Raw genomic sequence first — 18679 nt, 5'->3', positions numbered from 1 at the left:
CAGTGGCAAGCAGCCCATGCCTGATGCTTTTCCCACGTGTCCTCAGGACGCTGCTGCCCGCACAAACAGGAATTCTATTTTTGCAGCTTGACCTTCCTGATAAGGTCTTATCCTGAGATAACGACCTGACTGCAAACGCAGCATTGCTCACTTTTCCTCCGAGATTTGATACAGTCCACTAACCCAGGCTCTTCTAAAACATGGATGTAGTAAAGTAAACCTCTGCATTTGTCTTAGGAAAACAGGCACTGTTCTTGGTGCCAGACAATTCGAGCTATACCGATGAAACCAAGCATGATCACCTCCTAACTAGTTAATTCAAGATACATCCTTCATCCTTTCATGATCTGAAGGAGAAAACCACAGAGGTGAGGGATCTGTTGGGGCAGGAGGATTGGAAGGAATTGTGGAGAGGCTCCCAGCACCTTCCAGCCCCGCCCGCTGCGCAGCCCTGCGGGGCTGAGTGCTGAAGACACAATACTGAAGGCTTCAGCCACACTCTAGCACCCAAAAAACCCCATAGAATCAAGGAACAGTTTGGTTCCAACCCTCTCCCATGGGCAGGGACATCTTCCACTCTCCCAGGTCGCTCCAAGCCTACTCCAGCCTGGCCTTGAACACCTCCAGGGATCCAGAGGCAGCCACAGCTTCTCTGGGCATCTTCTGCCAGGGCCTCCTCAACCTCACCAGGAAGAACTTCTACCCAATATCCAATCTAACCCTGCCCTCTGTCAGTGCCCCTTGTCCTGTCACTCCATGCCACGTCAAGAGTTCCTTGTGCAAAAGATCAAAATCAAGTCAAGAAAGGAAAATACCTCTGTAACTGTTGAAGGGATCCCTACAAAGTCCTTGAGCTGTGCCTGAGTAAGGGAAGGGATCAGAGACTCTGCCAAGCTAAATGCAAAGGTCACCTGGGCAGGCAAAACCCAGAAATTTTGCAGAGTGATTTGGTTTGAGAAATAACAGCTCACCCAGTTTCAGCAGCCCCACTGGCACCATGGCTGGAGCGAGTCTGCCCACTGGTAAAGGGGCAGACCAGGGAGCACATTATGTGTCAGGAGATGAAATCATCCCATTCTCTGTATTAGAGGATCCCAGGGACCTTACTGCATCCTGGGATCTGACAGCAAAAGCCAGGTTTTGCTTTTGCAAAAGTCAGAGGCCACTGCCTGCTGACTGGAGTAGGGCAGCATTACTGGGGGTTTGCTGCCTTCTTACCACCTCAGTAAGGCCACTGTTCTTGGGCACTGTGGGGAGATGGTTTTAGGAGGAAAAGGAACCTTTTATCTGTCCTGTCCAACCCCACTGGGATCCTGAGGATGCAGCTGCCAGGGAAGACAACAGCAGCAGAGAGATAGACAGGCTTCCATGGAAAAGGGAGTCACAATTTCCAGTGGGTGATTTAACTATGCTGGTAACTGCTGGTTATCTTGGAGAAGGAAAATAAATACAATTCCTTGTGGCACATCACTTTAATGGTATTAGCTTGGGTAGACTGGTGAGGGGGAACATGAGGGAAATAGAGGTGGCAGCTGGTTATCAGGCAGGGTTGGTTTGCACGGGGATTAAAAAAAAAAAAAAAAAAAAAAAAAAAAAAAAAAAAAAAAGGAAGAGCCTTGGGGGAAAGCATTAAAAAAACCCACCACAAATGTATCAGACAGGATCATTAGAAATTTGCGTAAAAAACAGTAAAGAGACCAAATGCCACCTGAACACCTGTCAGGAAAAGCCACCCACCCAGTAACTGTGAAAAGCTGACAGAATGGAAACATAGCAAGTGTTTCCAAAAGGGATTTGCGACTTTCGGGGCCTCTGGCCTCGCTCATCCCTTCCCAGAACGTGTTACCCACCTACTCACAGAAGAAGTGCAATGTGATAAAATCATGCAAAAAGTCCTCCCTGAGAAATTCTTGAGTGCCTCCCAAACCCTGGCCTCACAGTCACAGAAACGGCAGAAATTAACCAAATCCAGTGACAGCTTGTCATGGCTGGGGAAACACAGAGAGCAGAGTCACAGCTTGAGATTTAGTGCTGGTAAGAACCAGCAGCACCTTGGAGATGGCTCAAACAGGAAAACAGACCCTGAATCCAACTTGTCAAGGACACTTTTTAAATGCTGGAAATGGCCCTGTGGAGACCTTAGAGGCCTAAAGGGGCTCCAAGAGAGATGGAGAGAGACTTTGGACAAGGGCATGGAGTGACAGAGTAAGGGGAACGGCATCACACTGACAGAGGGCAGGTTCAGATAGGATATTGGAAAGAAACTTTTCCCTGTGAGGATGGTGAGGCCCTGGCACGGGCTGCCCAGAGAAGCTGTGGATGGCCCATGACTGTAAGTGTTAAAAGGAAGCGTTCAGCAGTGAACAGCTGAGGGCTTTCACAAAACCCGGGAGAGCCAGAGAAGGACACAGGGCTTGGGGCAGACACACAGGGGCACACAGCCCAAGGGGAACATGCAGGGAACATGGGGGCACATACAGGGGCCACGGGGGGGATGCAGAACCCGGGAAAAGGACACACCGGGGACATGGGGGGCACAGAGACGACAGAAGGCATGCAGGACCTGGGAAAGGGACACAGGAGCATGGAGAACCTGGAAAAGGGACATGCAGGAGAAAAGGTGCCACGTAGGACCCCAGCTGGGGACACGCAGGGGCCGTGGTGGGCACTCAGGAAGCACACATGGGGCACACAGCCTGGCGGGGGAAGATATACAGGGGACACGGGAGCCTGTAGAACCCTGGAGTGGGACACGGGAGACATGCAGGATGCTAAAGGGAGACACGGAGGGTACACGGTGCCGGGGCAGGCTGGAGACATGGGGGGGCGCGCGGGGCACAGAGCACACATACAGGGGACACACACAGAGGACACGGGGGGGCAGGAGGAACCAGGGGGAGGACACGAAGGGCGCGGGTCGGGGACAGACGGGGGACACAAAGGGGACACCGGGGGGGAATTCCCCCGCAGGACCCCGCGCGCGGGGACCCCCCCGGCGGCGCGCGCCGCGCCCCCTCCCACCCCCGCCCGGCGGCGGCGCAGGCGCAGAGCGGCCGCCCGGTCCCTATTTCACGGGGAGCGCGGGCCGCGGCGCCCGCGCCAAATAAGTCTCGGTAGCCGGTGCGGGCCGTGCGCCTGCGCGGGGCCCGAGAGCCGCGCGGCGGAGCCCCGCTCCCCCCGGCCCCGCTGCCGCCCTGCCCGCGCCCACCGCCGCCCGGCCCCAGCGCCCGCCGCCGCAGCCCGAGCGGGGCTCGCGGGACCCCGGCCCGAGGTAAGCGCCGGGCGCGGCCTCGCCCGCCGCGGGGCCTCCGCCGCACGCGCCGCCCGGGTCCCTGCGGAGCGTCAGGACGTTACGGCGGCGGCGGCAGCGCCCGGCCGCCCGCCCGCCCCGCGGCCCCCCCGCCTCCTCCTCCTCCTCTTCCTCCTCCTCCTCCTCCTCCTCCTCCTGCTCCCTGCCAGCGGGAGCGCGCCCACGCGCCCCTCTCACCCCCCCCGCAGCCCCCCTCCCGCGCGCGCCGCCCCACAGCGGGGCCGAGCGGGGACACCGCGGCCACACGCGGGGGACCCCCGGGACACCCTCCGTGGGCAGCCTCCACGTGCAGCGCTCTGCAAGCCCTCCCCGTGCTCCCCGCTCTGCAAACCGCCCCCCTTCTCCTCCGTGCAGCCGCAGCCCCCCGGGCACCCCCTCTCCGTGTCCCCCCTGTGCCGCACTCCGGCTTCTTCCTCCCCTCTCCTTGAGGCCGCTCTCCATCGTCTTGCAGCTTCCCTGCCGTTCTCCTCCGGGCAGCCCCCCACCCGTGCAGCCCCCAGCGTGTGTCCCCCCCATCCCCGTGCAGCTGCAGCCCCCCTGCGCCCCTCCTTTGTGTAGCCCCCCACCCGTGCTGCTCTCCATCTGCTCTCTCCGTGTGCCCCTGTGCACCCCTTTGATGCCCCTCACCCTGTGCACCTCTGTTTAACCCCCCCGAAGCCACCCCCCCCATGCATCCCCCTGTGTCCCCCTCTCTGTGCACAGCCTTGCTGGCTGCCCACAGTGTAATTTTCCTGGTCTCTGCACCCAGAAAATCTCTCTCCTCCTCTCCCAGTTACGCTATGCTTTTATTAATTTTATTTTTTTTCCCCTCACTTCACCCCAAATCTTTCCCACAGCCCTTGACACACTCTCAGCACCCTGCAAGGTGCAGCAGGAGGGACATGCATGGACACCCTGAGTCCTGGTAGAGCTGGGGTGTCCCTCATCCCCTTCCACAGCCCCACTGCTAGTGTGTCTTTAGCCACTTTTTGAATTATTTGTGTTTTTAGCCCGCTTTTTCTCCATTCAGTGCTGGTTTCTGCCCAGAGGCATCAGAGCAACACACGTGGAGTTCAGTCCCATGATGCTGGGGAGGATGTCTGGAGCATCCTGAAACCAAGTCCCAGCTCAGGGGCATTGTGAGCAATGCTAATACTGTAGGAGGGGTTTTACCCCAAAATGAAGGACAAGGAGAGGGATGGAGTGACAGCAAAAAATGGAGTGGTTGAGCTGCAGGCAGCTGAGCATCCGTGCTGCTGTGAAAATGGAAGTGCTTCTGCTGGTGGCTTTTTGCTGGGCTGGCACAGAGGGGCCATTCCACCTTAGATAAACCCTGTGGGCTCTGTGGAGGTAAAGAGCACCTCGTGGTGTCCCTGTGGATCAGGCAGATGTTTCTGCAGGGCATGAACGTGTTTGTGAAGTCACACTGGACATGCTGGGTCAGTGCTCTGCTCCAGCCACGGCCTGGGGAAGTGATGGGGGCCAGGTGGCATCTCTGCTGTGCTCTGTGCCACTGCTTGGAGTATTCCATGGGGGTCTGAGCCTGGAGGCGTTCCCTTACCTGTCTCTGTGTGGACTGCACCAGTGCTATGGGTGCTGTAGGACATCCTTTGTAGGCATCGACTTCTCCATGCCAGCAAAGTGGGCAGCAGGGCAAGAGAGAGGATTCTCCCCCTCTGCTCTCCTCAGGTGAGACCCCACCTGCAGTGCTGCATCCAGCTCTGGAGCCCCCAGCATCAGAAGGATGTGGAGCTGCTGGAGAGAGTCCAGAGATGGACATAGAAATGCTCTGAGGGCTGGAGCACTTCTCCTCTGGAGACAGGCTGAGAGAGCTAGAGAAGAGAAAAGAAGGCTCTAAGAGTCCCTTTCAGTTCCTAAAGGGGCTCCAAAAGAGCTGGAGAGGGAGTGCTGTCTTACATCTATTGCTGATTTATTAGAAATGCACACTTTGAAATAGTTTCCAGATGTCACTGTTTCTGCGGGCTTGATGTGCTTTTTTAATTTGATTTTTTTGTGTGTGTGAGTTTGGAGGAGGGAAGAATCCCTGTTCTACTGTGGAGGAGACAGTGACAAGCTCCTCCAACAGTGTGAAATCGTGAGATAGTTTGAAATACATTTGGAAACACACCTTCAAACTGAGTATCTTCACAGGATTTATGGTGGATGCCAGGAACATTTTTTTATGGACCTCTTTCACACTCTGCCCTTCACCTCCTGCACCTCAGTCCCACCCGTGCCCATCATTCTCACCCAGCCTGCAGAATGTTGGGTTGAGCTTCCCCTCATCCTTCCTCCTGGGATGGAGCATTTGGAGATTTGCTTACCCCCTTCTCCTTAGGAGCGTGGTGTCCCCACAGTCCCTTCTCTCCTTGCTCCCACCACACCCAGGATCCTTCCATGACTGAATTCTGCAGGGAGACCTTTTGACTCTGGGCTTTCCCCCCGTTTCTCCACCAGCAGCTGGTGCCTGAGGCTGTGCCGCGATGGCCACGCCGGACGTCAGTGTCCACATGGAGGAGGTGGTGGTGGTGACCACGCCGGACGGCGCCGTGGACGGCGGTGGCATGGAGGAGGTGAAGACAGTGCTGGTCACCACCAACCTGTCCCAGCACGGGTAAGAGATGGGGTTGGTGCACACTGAGGGGATGTGTTGGAAACCATCCCACGCGTGGCTGTAGGTTGGGATTTGATCCCTCACTGCTTCCTCCTGCATCCCTGCTCATTGTGGGGACCTCAGTGGCCACGGAGTGTCCAGTTCTTTGCTAGGACTTCCCATACCCAGGACTCTGCAGCTCTGTGCAGAACAGGCACCACTCTTTCTCTTTTCTGAGCAGGGGAAAAAGACGAACCCCAAATACCTTTTTCTGAGTGGATTTGGATGTTGGAGTGGACACAAATCCAGTTGGAACAGGACACCAGTAGCTAAATCAGTGTTTTCCTGCTATTTATTTCATGGGGGCTGTGCTGAACTCTGAGCTGCAAGAGACAAGTCTGTCCACAGCAGGTTGAAGGTGGTGCAGCTGAGCTCCCTGCCATGAAGGTTGAGGAGGTTTGAGGTTGGCTGAGTTCTGCAGGAGCCTCCACTGCCAGCATTAGGAGTGAGAGAGGTGTCCTTAAAACAATGTTGCCCTGAATGGGGAGGCACTGCTCAAAAACCCAGAGTAAAGGTCTGATTGTTGAAGTGCTGCTGTTTAGCCCAGTTTCTGCCTCTTCTGTTGGCTTTTCAGATTCAAGGTTGCTGTTTTTTCAGGTCAGGTGTGTTCAGTGGCAAGTTGGCCATGGCCAAAGAGCCTGGCCGGTGTTTTGAAGGCCCACATATCAGTGGACTCTTTGCTTTATTTCTCTGGGTTGGTTTTTTTTTTTTTTTTTTGGTAGGACAGAGCTCAGAGCCATTTGTGAGTTTTGTTCTTTTAGTGGGCAGAAAATCCAAGCTCACACCTGGAGCTGCGTCCAGGCAGGTTTGTCAGAAATTAAGTGGGTGTTGAATGGCTGTTTATTGCTCTCCACAAGGTGTTTGTCTCCTTTCTCAAACTTGTCTTTGTGTCAGTGCCCTGGGGCTTTGGGCAGGGCAGAAGGTGACAGCTCAGTCCAGGTGCCTGCCTTTGTGCTGCTCCGATTGAGATAAAGCCCATTAACAGATTAATTTTTGGTCAAGAATGGGCAGGGACAGGCAGAGGCTGGAGCTGTTGGTGCGGGGATGGGCAGGATCTCCTCTGTTCTTCCTCCACACCCTGCGTCTGTGAGTGTTCCCAAGAACCTTTTCAATTCCCAGAAGAGCGGTGATGGCGGGGAAGAAGGGCTCTACTCCTCTTGTTGTCTGTCCCTTGTCTCCCTCAGTGGAGAAGCAGCCAGATGTGACACTTGGGATGTGGCTGCTCTTGGGGACGAAGGCATCCTGGGGATGGCAGGGAGTTAATGGAAAGGATGTGAATTTTGGGGTCACAGTAAAACCGGCCTGACTGCCCTCACTGAGCAGGGCAGTGGGGCTGGTGGTGGGTGGCAGCATGAGCCACACATGGTGTCTCTGTGGCCTTGCACAGTTGCCCCCACCAGGCTCTGCTCGTTCTGGGACAATGTCACAGTGGCACTGGCTCCTCCCTTTCCCACTGGTTTCCCTCTGCAGCCCCAGCTGGTGTCAGGAGTGCAGCTGCAGGCACTGGCTGGGATCCCTTGGTGTTGGCTCGGTCACCACCCACATGGGGAGCTTCCAACTTGCTTTGTGTGACAGTTAAACCAAACTCAGCTTGAGGGTTGGTGCCTTTTTCTAGTGCTCATCTGGGTATGGGTTTGCTATTAAAACAATCCTTTGTACAACCAGTTGTTAAGAGCTTAATTAGTTCATGTGTTCTTAAGGAAAAGGCTGAGGGAAATGGGAAGATAATAATGAGCAAAAAGCTTTTCTCTTTGGTCTGCAGGAGGGGGATATCTGTGCTGGGTGCTCTGATGAGGTTCTTGTATTTCTGATCAGCACAGGATTCTGGGGGAGACTTTTCTCTCTCAAGTTTCCAGGCAAGGCAGAAGCAGAAAAGAAAGGAGACGCCAGCCCACTGAGTTATCTGCACGTGCTTTCTTCTCTTTCTCCCATCTGGTTTATGGATCCTCCTGGGGAGGAAGATGAGAACCATCCTCCCCTGCCTTTGTCATGGCAACTGGCAAAGGCAGGGCCAGCTGGGGAGCTGCACTGCTGGGCCTTGGAAGGTGTTTGTGTTTTCCCTCGCATCTGCCTCAGTCTGTTTCCCTGGAATGGGATGGGAGAAACAGCATGGAGACGCTTTTTTTGTGGATTTCTCTCCCCCACACGTCCACGGCAGACGCAGACTTCAGTTGCCTGAATTTTTCATACAAGCTGGGAGTTGGTTTGTTTGTTTTCCTCTGGAGGTTTAAGGCGTGGACTAGGTTATTCCTCCCCATCCATGCACCTTTCGGTCGTTTTTTGAGGGGTGGAGTCCTGGAGGAAGCTCTGGAAGGTGCTGGATTTTCTACTGGGGGGTTTCTTCTGGATAAGTTGGTGGAGGCTCTTGGTCTGGAGGCAGGTCAGGGCTGTGGGGTGCTGGGATTTGCCTGCCAGAGGGGGCTGCTTCCTCTGGCACCCTGCTCAAGTGCCACTGCTGGCCTTTCACTGGGAGAAATGCAAGAACCCAGCAGCAAACTGATGAAAAACCCCAGGTTAGAATTCTTCTGTCAGACATCCCCTCATGTAATAATCACCTTTGTGCAAATGCCTTAGCTCAAAGTTTACCTTTTTGACTCCTTTCACGTTTACCCTCCCCATGTTCTGCCAGGGCTCTGGGCTGGTGGTCGCTGTGAGCTGCAGAGGCAGAGTTGTGTCCATCTTGTTTCTGTCACAGCAGGAACTGTCTCCCCTGTCTCTGGAGCAGCATCTCTGAGCCACTCACCTGGTGAGGCTGGGCTGCCACCCACACCATTCCTTATCTCTTATGCTCCCCACAGGAGCCTGCCCTGCAGCTGCTGAGGGGAGGGATGCTTTGAAGCTGCAGTTCCAACCTGGAGCTGTGTGTTAGGAGCCCAGCGTGGAAAAACCAGTTGCTCTTGAATTTCCTTGTCCCCGTGGCATAGGGGGTGAGAAATATGGTTGCCAGTGAGTCACTAGGACTGTCTTTTAATTCATCCGTGGTACCAAACTGAGGGAGGTTGCAGGTTTATTTTCTCTATGGAGTTTTCCTAGGGAGTTTATATGCCAAAGTATGTGAAAAGCTAATTGTATTTCTCCCCCTGCCCCTGCAGGTCAAGCTTTTTGCAGCAATTAGTCAGCTTCAGTAACATACATCTAAAAAAAATCTATCTTAGATTAGGTATAGGAAGAAATTGTTCCCTGTGAGGGCGGTGAGGCTCTGGCACAGGCTGTCTAGAGAAGCTGTGGCTGCCCTATTCCTGGAAGTGTCAAAAGGCTGGGTTGGACAGGGCTTGGAACAACCTGGGATGGTGGAAGGTGTCCCTGCCCATGGGAGGGGCTTGGAACAAGATGAATTTTAAGGGCCCTTTCAGCCCAAACCATTCTGTGTTTCTATGAAAACCCATTAGGAATGGTCCCTGCTGGGTGCTGGCTGTGATGTGCAGGTGGGATCCATAAGAGCACCAATTGAGACCTCACCTCCAAGGCCAGGGGGGTGAGGAACATGTCCCACATCCCAGCCAGAAGTGCCTGTTCTCCCTGAGTGTGGGAAGGGGCTTGGGCCTCTGTATTGCTGTAGCAGAGCTGGGGTGGGAGAACAGGGAGGGAGTGGGTGCTGTGCAGGACCCTCTGTGTGACTCCATGGGCTAAGCACCCAGAGATGGTGGAGATCTCAGTGTGGGGACAATGGAAGCAGTGGGATAGCCAGCTATTAATGAGTATCATGGATATATCAAGTTTTAAGAGGCTCAGAGATTGTATTGCAAGTGTCTGTAGCTCATGTTATCTTATCTCTGCCCACAGATCTGCTCTTGGGGTTTGTCCAGCTCCTTTATAGTGTCTCTGTGGCTCCTTGAGGTCCTGCTCCCTGGAGCAGCCTGCATACCAGGGGATTCAGCCAGTCCATTGCCCAGACAGCAGCAGCATGTTTCACACATGTTTTTCCTGGGGAAATCTCAGGCAAAGCTTCCAAAGGCTGGCAGTGACTTCTGAGCAAGGGGCTGTGCTGACAGCATCTCTCCATGCCAGCTCTCCAGCATGGGCTGGGCTGGAGGCAGATCCACAGGGCTGGGATTAAAGGGGAGGCAAGAGAGAGCTGGCCAGGCTGCTGACAGGGGCTTGCCTGCTGTGGGGTTCTTCATCTCCACATGAAAAAAATGGAGCTGAGCCTCTCAAACTCAGAGCTGACTCTTAGCTCTTGTGGGAAAATGGGATCCGAGGGACTTCTGAGGCAATGTCTCCTCAGGGCATCGGGTGTGGGGGTGGCACAGCCACATGGCTTAAGAATGCCTCTGCCTCTCTTCCCAGTGGTGACATCAACGAAGACACTCTGGAGACTGAAAATGCAGCTGCTGCAGCTGCTGCTGCCTTCACAGCCTCCACAGACCTGAAGGAAGCAGTTCTAGGTAGGTCAGCTCTTTCCATGGCGCTTTGGTGCCAGTTCCACCACCCCAGTGTGCCACAGCCCTGCGCTGGTATCAAATGAGACAGTCCAAGCACTGTTGTGCAGAGCTGTGAGGCTCCGGGGCTGTTCTCTTGTGAGCCTTGGGCATGCTGTCCCCGGGATGCCAGGGATGCTCTCCCAGCATCCAGGGGGACACGGTGACCAGCAGGGAGCTGGCAGGGGCTGGCTGGGCTGCTGCTGCCCTCTCCTGGTCCGAGATGAGTCCCTGTGTCCAGCCTGGCTCCTGCTATTCCAGTTTGCCACAGGGATATCAGTTTTGCAGCAGCTTGCTGGCTTTTGTTGCAAGAAATAGTGAGTTTAGGGAGCGAAAACTGATCTGCTGGGCTGGAGTTGACTTAAAACCAGTTTTACTTCAAAATCAAGAGTGACTCCACCCAGATAACATCATTCTTTTTTATCAAGAATGGATGACTTCTCATGTTCCCTGTGTTCAGCTGCAGCTGGATTGGCACAAGTCTGCCTGGGCTGTTTTGCCTGAGAAATTTGGTAGTTTGGATGCTTTCATAGCAAAGTGCAAATGAGTGGTGGCCACAAACCCCAGCACACCCCACCATGCATCATCTACTCTTTTTTTTATTTCTGAGTTTCAAAACTATCATTGCATGTGTGGCTGAGGCATGTGAATCAGGAGCTGTGGCTCATGTTTCTCTTTGATCTGTCCCTTCCTCTGATCCCTGTGAGAAGTGAAGATGGCTGAAGATGAGGACAGTTTGGAGGCAGAGATTGTCTACCCCATCACCTGCGGGGACAGCAAAGCCAATCTCATCTGGAGGAAGTTTGTGTGCCCCGGGATCAATGTGAAGTGTGTGCAGGTGAGAACAGAGAGCCCAGCACTGGACTTGTCCTTTCCTCTTGCCTACATTGTGAGGTCACTTGGCTTGTCCTGCTTCTGATGAGCTTTGATCAGCTGCTTTACATCAGAACCATGTCATGGTAGGAGAGGATGACATTTTCCTGGTGCTGGTGACCTGATATTTGTTCTGACTAAATTGTGTAGTTCTGGCTGGAAAGATGGTGCCTGGGTTTAATGTGTTACTGAAAATTTGAGAATTTCTGATACTTGCAGTGTCTGCTCAGTTGGAAAGTTGATAGTTTGAGGAATGTATTGATTGGGGACCTACTGAAGAGTTGTCTGCTGTGTCCTGGGTGTAACTCATGGTTAAAATTTGCATGAATTCAGGAACATGCCACGAGTGAGTCATTGCTGGCATTTGTACACAGCCTAAACAATACCCTGCTGAGGGAGAGTTTCCTTAGGCTCCCAAAGGATAGTCCTTGCCCTTCCCAGCAGAGATGGTCTCTTCTGTACTTGAGACAGAAGATAGATAATGCTGCCTCCTAAAATCTGTCCTCTCTGCACTGAAGCCCATGTCCTTGTCCTTGTTCAGAGATGCAGTTTCTCATGTAGTAACAATGAGTTGCCCTGTGTTGGTCAACATGGCCATGGGAAAGAGGAGGTCTGGATTTGGGAAATCCTTTGCATGGGCTGTAAGGCAGCTCTTAGAAGGACTGCCTGGGTCACAGTTGGACTCAAGGATCTTGGAGGTCTTCTCCACCCTTAGTGATTCTATAATCCTGTGATCCTACGGGTTGTTGTTGGGTCAGCATGTGGGTTCAGGCATGGCTGGGTGTGTAGGGCAATAAAAGAAAGTGAAGAGTTATGTGTGCCAGCTCCCTGAAGCTGGTTTGCTGCAGCAGTGGGTGTGCACTGCCAGAGAGGCCAGAGGTTCGCTGATACCAGTGGTTGTGTTTGGGAGCAGTAGGTCAAAGACCAGATGGACTTCTTCCTTCTCTTCTAAGGGCCATAATGTGCCCCTGGACCCAAATGTTAGCAGTGCAGCCCAGCTTTCACTGGCTCCATTGTTAGTGGGGATGTGAGCAGCTCCCTGCTGTTAATGATACTTTGCACCAGCTATGGGTGTTTTCCCAGCTGTCCTGCCTGAGCTGGGTACTCCCTGAACCCTTAGGTTGGAGCAGATGTTAACTAACCATCTGTGACAGCAATGTTTGGCTTTAATCTTTCTAACTTGGGCACTGATCTCTGGGGTGGGGAGTGCCTGGCAGCCGTCTGTTTTGGTGGTGTTCAGTGGCACGTGGAGGCTGCAGCCACTGCTGGGCACTGGGAAATGCCACCATGCTCCAGCTGAACCCTGCTCACAGAGCACCCTTGGCTTGTTTATGGCTTGTGGCACTGATGTTGCACCTTTTGCAGTTTCACGATCACCTAATCAGCCCCAAGGAGTTTGTCCACCTGGCAGGCAAGTCAACCTTGAAGGATTGGAAGCGAGCGATCCGGATGAATGGGATCATGCTCCGGTTAGTCCCTTCCTTTGTATCTCTGCACACTTCTTTCTGGCGGATTGTGGTGGGGTGGAACAGAACCTTTGGAATGGCAGTTTTGTTGCTGAGGGAGCAAATGAACCACTAAATGTTTGTCTTAACAACAGTCTGGTCCCAAATGTGGTCAGTCCGATGGCTTTGTTCTGTCCTTGTGCCTAGGGAACAATTTGGGGTGAGAAATATTTCTCTAGTCTTTTCAGGGCTTAACCCACACTGAGTTTCCAGCTGGTGTAGGGATATTGGAAATTTAAATGGCTGCTGGTGGTTGAGCCATGCTGTCTGTGGATTCTCAGCATGACCCACCAGATGAAATCAGTCTGATCATCACCAAAGCTCTGGTTGCAGCACTCCTGCTTGACATCACTTCTAAATAAGTCCTTGGTAAAAAAAACCAAAAACCTTCTTTATTGCAGGCATTTCTCTTCTCTAGTATTAACTACAGTAATTCAATTCCTCTATGGTCCTCCTGAACACCAGCCCAAGACTGTGATTTAATTAAAGTCTTTCTCTGCCTTTGGGCAGGATAAAAAAGAATCACCTCTTTCCCCAGGAATTGTCAGTGGTTTTGTGCTCTTTTCACAGAGTGACATTATCTTTCCCTGTATTCTTCTGCTTCAGTGCAGGCATCTCCCATATTCCTTTTAAGCAGCTTTTGCTCCACGTAATTTTTGTATAATAGGTTTAGACTTTGTCAAGGCAGGGCTTTGAGAAGGGGAAAAAAAAAAAAAACTTGAGGGCAATGTCTGAAGGCAAACCCAGCAGCCCATGGGAGCAAATCTTGGGAAGCTGAGGTGGTTGTTGGCCAGCAAGGCCTGGGAGTGTTTTGGAGATAACACTCTTGTATTGGAAGATCCCATGTTCCAGTGTTGCCACTCCCTTTGAATGAGATGAGAGACCTGGTTTTAGTGTATAAATAAGGTTATGTCCTGTCTCTTTTTGAGCTGTAGAATCAAAAAGGCAAGAAAGAAGCTCCCTGTGGTCACACCCTGAACTGACACTCCAGCTGACCCTTTGCCTGGAAGCTGCAGTTTCAGAGGGGATATGCTGGTGGGACCAGATAGGGGCTCTCTTTTCCCCTTCTTTCCTCAAGAAATTAGTTAATCAGTCCCAGTAAGGGCTCCTGTTGGCTCTGCCTGCTCTCCTGGTGTTTTGGGACTCAGAAGCTTGGGGTGAAGGCTGCCAGGAGCTGCATCTCAGAGCTCTTAGCTGTTGCTGATGTGCCTGTCCTTGTGCTTGTTCCCTGTCTTTCAGGAAGATTATGGACTCAGGAGAGCTGGATTTCTACCAGCACACAAAGGTCTGTTCCAACACCTGCCGGAGCACCAAAATTGACCTGACTGGAGCCAGGGTGTCCCTGACCAGCCAGACATCGACAGAGTACATCCCTCTGACTCCTGCCTCTGCCGATGGTACGTGCAGCCACTCCTCACCCTCAGTAGGGGCTTTGACACATCAAAGCACACAAATGCCACAAAACCAATGTCCCTGTGGCTTCCCCATCTCTGGAAGTGTCCAAGGCCAGGTTGGACAGCACTTGGACCAATCTGGTCTAGTCAAAGGTCTCTCTGCCTATGGCAGGGGGTTGGAATGAGATGAGCTTTGGAGTCCCTTCCAACCCAAACCATTCTCTGATTTTATGAATTTGACCTATAATTACAGGCAACTGTTTCCTTGGAAAGCATTCTAATTTTGAAATACTTCTATATTTAACTCCTTTTGCCCCTGAGCATTGAGAACAGTCTCCAAAATGCCCCACACCCCAAGCTTCTGGTGGTGCCTCTGAGACAGGATAAGCCCCTTGGCTGGCTCTGCAGAACACCCATCCACCACATCCTGGTTTTGTGGTGGGGAAGCTGATGCTGATGCACAGCACAGCCCACTCCAAGCCCCCCTGTTCAACATGAGCTCATTAATGGGAGATGTTTGCCAGCTGCTAGGCTGTGCTGAAATAACCAGAGCCCTGAAAGCTGCGGAGTAAAGGAGCAGAGGGACTGGATTTAATGGCTGCAACTGAGCATTCCAAAGGCTCTGCACAGCTCCGTGGGGCTCTGGCCAGATTCCCATCCATCCCGCTCCTGCGCACAGCATGAATGACGCCTGTTCCCTGGCTCTATGGTAACAAAACTGCTGAGATTTGGCAGAGCTGGAGGGAAGGAGGAATCCCCCCTGCATCCCTGTGCAGTGAGAGGGCTGCTCTTCCCCTGGAGGTTTTAGAAACCCTCTGGACAAACAGTGGCTGGGTAAAAAAAGCCAAAAAAATCAGACTCTAAATCTGCTTGACTTTTGCCCTGAGCAGTGCTGGTGTGTTTGCAGGAGGGAATGGGAGAGAAATGCTCCTCTCAAGCATGTGTTCTCGTGCTGCAAAGGTTGCAGGAGCAATCCCTGGGGATTACACTCCAGTGTAGGAAAATAAGTACAGCTGGCACTGCAACCACTTGAGCGTCTCTGTTCAGCATTGAGATCTGCATTCAAACAGATGTGATCCTGTGCAATATAAAAGAGAAGTCACAGAAATGCAGCAAGGGAGTGCTTCCCTTGGAAACAGCCTGTGAAAATACAGGGAAGAATCAGGACCTGGGAATTTTTTTCTCTTCTTTTTTGCTATTGGTTGCAGTGAACGGATCCCCGGCTACAATAACCATAGAAACATGCGAGGATGCCACTGATTGGAGCACCAGCATTGGAGGTATGGCTTGGGATACTGCAGGGCTCGTTGGGCACAGGAGATGTGGGGAAAGCAGCAGGGTAAGGAGCAGGAAGGACACTCTTACCAGAGCAGCTTGCGTGAACCTTCACTGCTTATGGAGTAGCACTGTGTTATATCCCACCGGTGTGCAGGCTGGCTGTGCAGCCTTGGGATGAAGTTGTTTCTAAGCACCAACATATCAAAGCCAGGGCCAAATGCGGCTCAGGGGAAAAAAGCTCTTATCAGAGGGGTCATGAAATCATTCTCCTTGGTGCTACTGGCTGTAGCAAAGTGTCCTATTGGTGTGGGACAGGGATGGGGAGAGCATATCCTCCTTTGGGTCCATGCTCTGGATGCCTCAGGGGTCTCTCTCGGTCTGGCAGGACTGCACCCCTGCTGAGATGTCCACAGGGAACCCATAGCAGATTACCATTAAACCCTGCTGAGGATTTTGAGGTTCTCCCTTGCTTCCTCTTTCTCCAGATGATACCTTTGCTTTTTGGCAAGGTCTGAAGGACAGTGGTCTCCTGGAAGAAGTGATCCATGAGTTTCACCAGGAGCTGGTGGAGACCATGAAGGGCTTGCAGCAGCGAGCACAGGATCCCCCACTACAGCTTGGGGGTAAGGACCTGGGCATGGTTGGTCAGTCATCTTGGGAGAGGGGCTTGTGGATTTTTTTGTCCTTAGGGATATCTGGAGGGCACAATAGGGACATGGCTCTTCATTAAAAAAAGTCTCATTTCTGGCTGACTGGTGAGACTGCACTTGGGGATAATTCAGGTGACCTCAGTTCTCCAATTCCCTGTGCCTGAAACTTCCTCTCTGCTGGCTCTGAGTCTGGACAAATGCTTGACTTGGGAACTGAGGTGGAATTTAGGCCGTTGGAATAACGATGCAGCAAGCAGCTACTGTGCCAGCAGATTTCTTATCAGCCCTGCTAGGCAGGAGAGGACTGTTTATACGCCAGTGACCTCTTGCCCTTTCTCATGGCTTCAGTCTTCTCCTCTTCCCCAGCCTGTTGCACTACCCTCCTGCAGATTTTGGCTGTCTCAACTGGACATGTTTGTTGTTGTGTGGCTTTTGCCAAGCCACAAACAGTTTGTGCAGGGAATTTTGCTTTCTCAAAGATTCTGTGTCTTGTTTTTAAGATGCTGTTTTACTAAACAACGTAGTCCAGAATTTTGGGATGCTGGATTTGGTCAAGAAGGTCCTGGCCAGCCACAAGTGCCAGATGGATCGCTCGAGGGAGCAGTACACACGGGATTTGGCAGGTATGCACTGGACATGCTGGTGTGGCAACGGGCATTGCTGCCAGCACCTTTTCTTTTGGGCTGAGAAAGTGGGGGCTGTGTGAAAGCTGGTGTTTGTTAAACCAGCCACACCAGGTATTGCCACAGGCCTCTGGGAATCTTGTCCAGGGTCCAGGCTGAGCCAAGCCTCCTCTCTCTCCAGCTCTGGAGCAGCAGTGTGACGAGCACCGCAAGCGAGCGAAGGAGCTGAAGCACAAATCGCAGCATCTCAACAACGTCCTGATGACCCTCACACCCGTCTCAGTTCCCACGCCTCTGAAACGCCCCAGACTGACCAGGGCCACCTCCGGACCAGCTGCCATCACCTCCCAAGTCCTGTCCCAGCCCGCGCAGCTCGCTGTCACCCCCGGCGTGCCAGTGTCCCAGGTTGCCAATCTCCCTCTTGGCAAAGTGGTCTCGGCCCTCCCTCCTTCGGTGCTGGGGAAGAGCCCAGCCCAGCCCCCTGCTGCCAGCTCCCCAGCCTCCCCTCTGCTGGGGGGGTACACGGTGCTGGCCTCTGCCGGCTCCACCTTCCCCGGCACGGTGGAGATCCACCCGGACGCTTCCAACCTGACGGTGCTGAGCACGGCTGCGGTCCAGGATGGCAGCACAGTGGTGAAGGTGATGAGCCCCTTCCAGCTCCTGACTCTTCCAGGACTTGGCACGACCATCCAGAATGTGACACAAATAGCTCCCAGTGGGAGCACGGTCGTGACTGTCCCGTCCGGTGCCACCGAGGCTGCCGGGGATGAGCACGCTGCCGCCGCCATCGAGGTGACCGCAGTGGCTGATGAGGCCGAGCAGAAGTGAGAGGGGGGACTTGCCTGGAGGGACGCTGGCCGTGCCACTCTGGGGGGAACTGCCTCTTCTCCGGCTGCTCTGTGGGACGAGGCGTGGTGTCATGAGGGGCACGGGTTAACAAGACTCAGAGCGGCTCGTGTTGGGAGCAGGGAGGTTCAGGTCAGAGGGAAGGAGGGGGGAGGAAGGATGCCTGGAGAAGGAAAAGGCAGAAATGCTCTGCCTTGTTCAGAGGAGAGAAGTAAAAAAAAAGAGCTTATTTTTTTATAAAGCTTTCCTCCCCTGTTCTCTTGGAATAGTTTTCCTGCTCTGGGTCGTCAGCCCAGCCTCGTTGGCAGGCACAGCTGGAGCAGTGTCCATCGGAGGTGTGGGCAGGAGCAGGGAGAAGGCGGTAGCAAAAAGAAGCCGCTGAGGGGTCTGGTGTGCAGGGAGCTGGCTGCTCCCCATCCCTAGGGGTTGCAGGAGTGGATAGGGATGCCAGGAGCAGGAATTCCTTGGATGCGTACAAGCATTGTCACCAGGAAGGGCTCTGGCAGCATGGGCACAGACCCTGAGACGCTGAGTTTTGTGTGTGACACTGACTTTGGGTGGCAGAAACAAGTGGGAGCTGTTGTAACAGTGGGCATAATGTTTGCCCAGGTCTGCTGGGGAAGGAACAGGAAGAGAGGAACCCAGAAGGCTGAGAAGAGCTGTGACTTCTGAGGATTTAGGGTCTTTTTCTAGTTTTCTCAAAAAGAAAAATCCATTCTTGGGATTTTTTTTTTTAAGCCAATGGCGATTTTTAAGCAAAGCTCTGGTTGGGAAGCTCGTTCTGCGTGGCAGAGCTGTGCTGCCGAGCATGCAGAGCTGAGCCCCACAGCTGTGCTCCAAGGAGCTCACACTTCCTCACAAGGGGGGACCTTGCTGTCCCCAGCATCCCACAGGAGCTGGACGCTGCCATTCCCTCCCTGCTGGGATCAAGCAGCTGTTCTGTAATGGGGTGATGGATGCCCCAGTTCTCCTTCAGCCACCCCACTCGCTGTGACTGTCACCAGGTCCCAGCCCAGGGCCTTGTGTGTCTCATGCTGTCTCTGCCTGGACGGAGTCGGGTGCTCGGAGTGTTGGGGTGTCTCCAAACCTGATCTGGCAGCAGCAACAACAGGTCACTTTATTGAGTAATAAATATTTTTTTGAAAGAACG

The 18679-nt window shown here is 53.3% G+C and overlaps 1 protein-coding gene across 3 annotated transcripts; it reads left to right on the top strand.

Annotated features, from left to right (window-relative positions):
- Window positions 1–3159: 3159 nt before the first annotated feature.
- On the top strand, window positions 3160–18677 carry GMEB2 (glucocorticoid modulatory element binding protein 2). 3 transcript variants are annotated; one of them, XM_066330784.1, is made up of 10 exons: window positions 3160–3271; window positions 5747–5903; window positions 10230–10327; window positions 11071–11198; window positions 12599–12702; window positions 13978–14135; window positions 15341–15412; window positions 15896–16033; window positions 16561–16683; window positions 16865–18677. In XM_066330784.1, the coding sequence occupies exons 2-10, from the start codon at window positions 5773–5775 to the stop codon at window positions 17509–17511; spliced, it is 1599 nt and encodes a 532-aa protein (XP_066186881.1). In that variant the 5' UTR covers window positions 3160–3271; window positions 5747–5772; the 3' UTR covers window positions 17512–18677. The 3 variants fall into 3 exon arrangements, with proteins under 3 accessions (XP_066186881.1, XP_066186879.1, XP_066186880.1); XM_066330782.1 differs by having other exon boundaries at window positions 11068–11198; XM_066330783.1 differs by having other exon boundaries at window positions 3167–3271; window positions 5750–5903; window positions 11068–11198.
- Window positions 18678–18679: the final 2 nt, after the last annotated feature.

Source organism: Sylvia atricapilla, chromosome 16, assembly GCF_009819655.1.
Source record: "Sylvia atricapilla isolate bSylAtr1 chromosome 16, bSylAtr1.pri, whole genome shotgun sequence".
NCBI lineage: Eukaryota > Metazoa > Chordata > Aves > Passeriformes > Sylviidae > Sylvia > Sylvia atricapilla.
Note: the sequence above shows the minus strand (reverse complement) of the source record. Positions and strands in the feature narration are given on the sequence as shown.

Excerpts from the sequence above, each read along its gene's own strand:
- GMEB2 (XM_066330782.1), top strand. The coding sequence starts at position 5,773 with ATGGCCACGCCGGACGTCAGTGTCCACATGGAGGAGGTGGTGGTGGTG. Across the intron at positions 10,328-11,067 it reads CCTGAAGGAAGCAGTTCTAG|AAGTGAAGATGGCTGAAGAT; the intron begins GTAGGTCAGCTC and ends GATCCCTGTGAG. Across the intron at positions 12,703-13,977 it reads ATGAATGGGATCATGCTCCG|GAAGATTATGGACTCAGGAG; the intron begins GTTAGTCCCTTC and ends CCTGTCTTTCAG.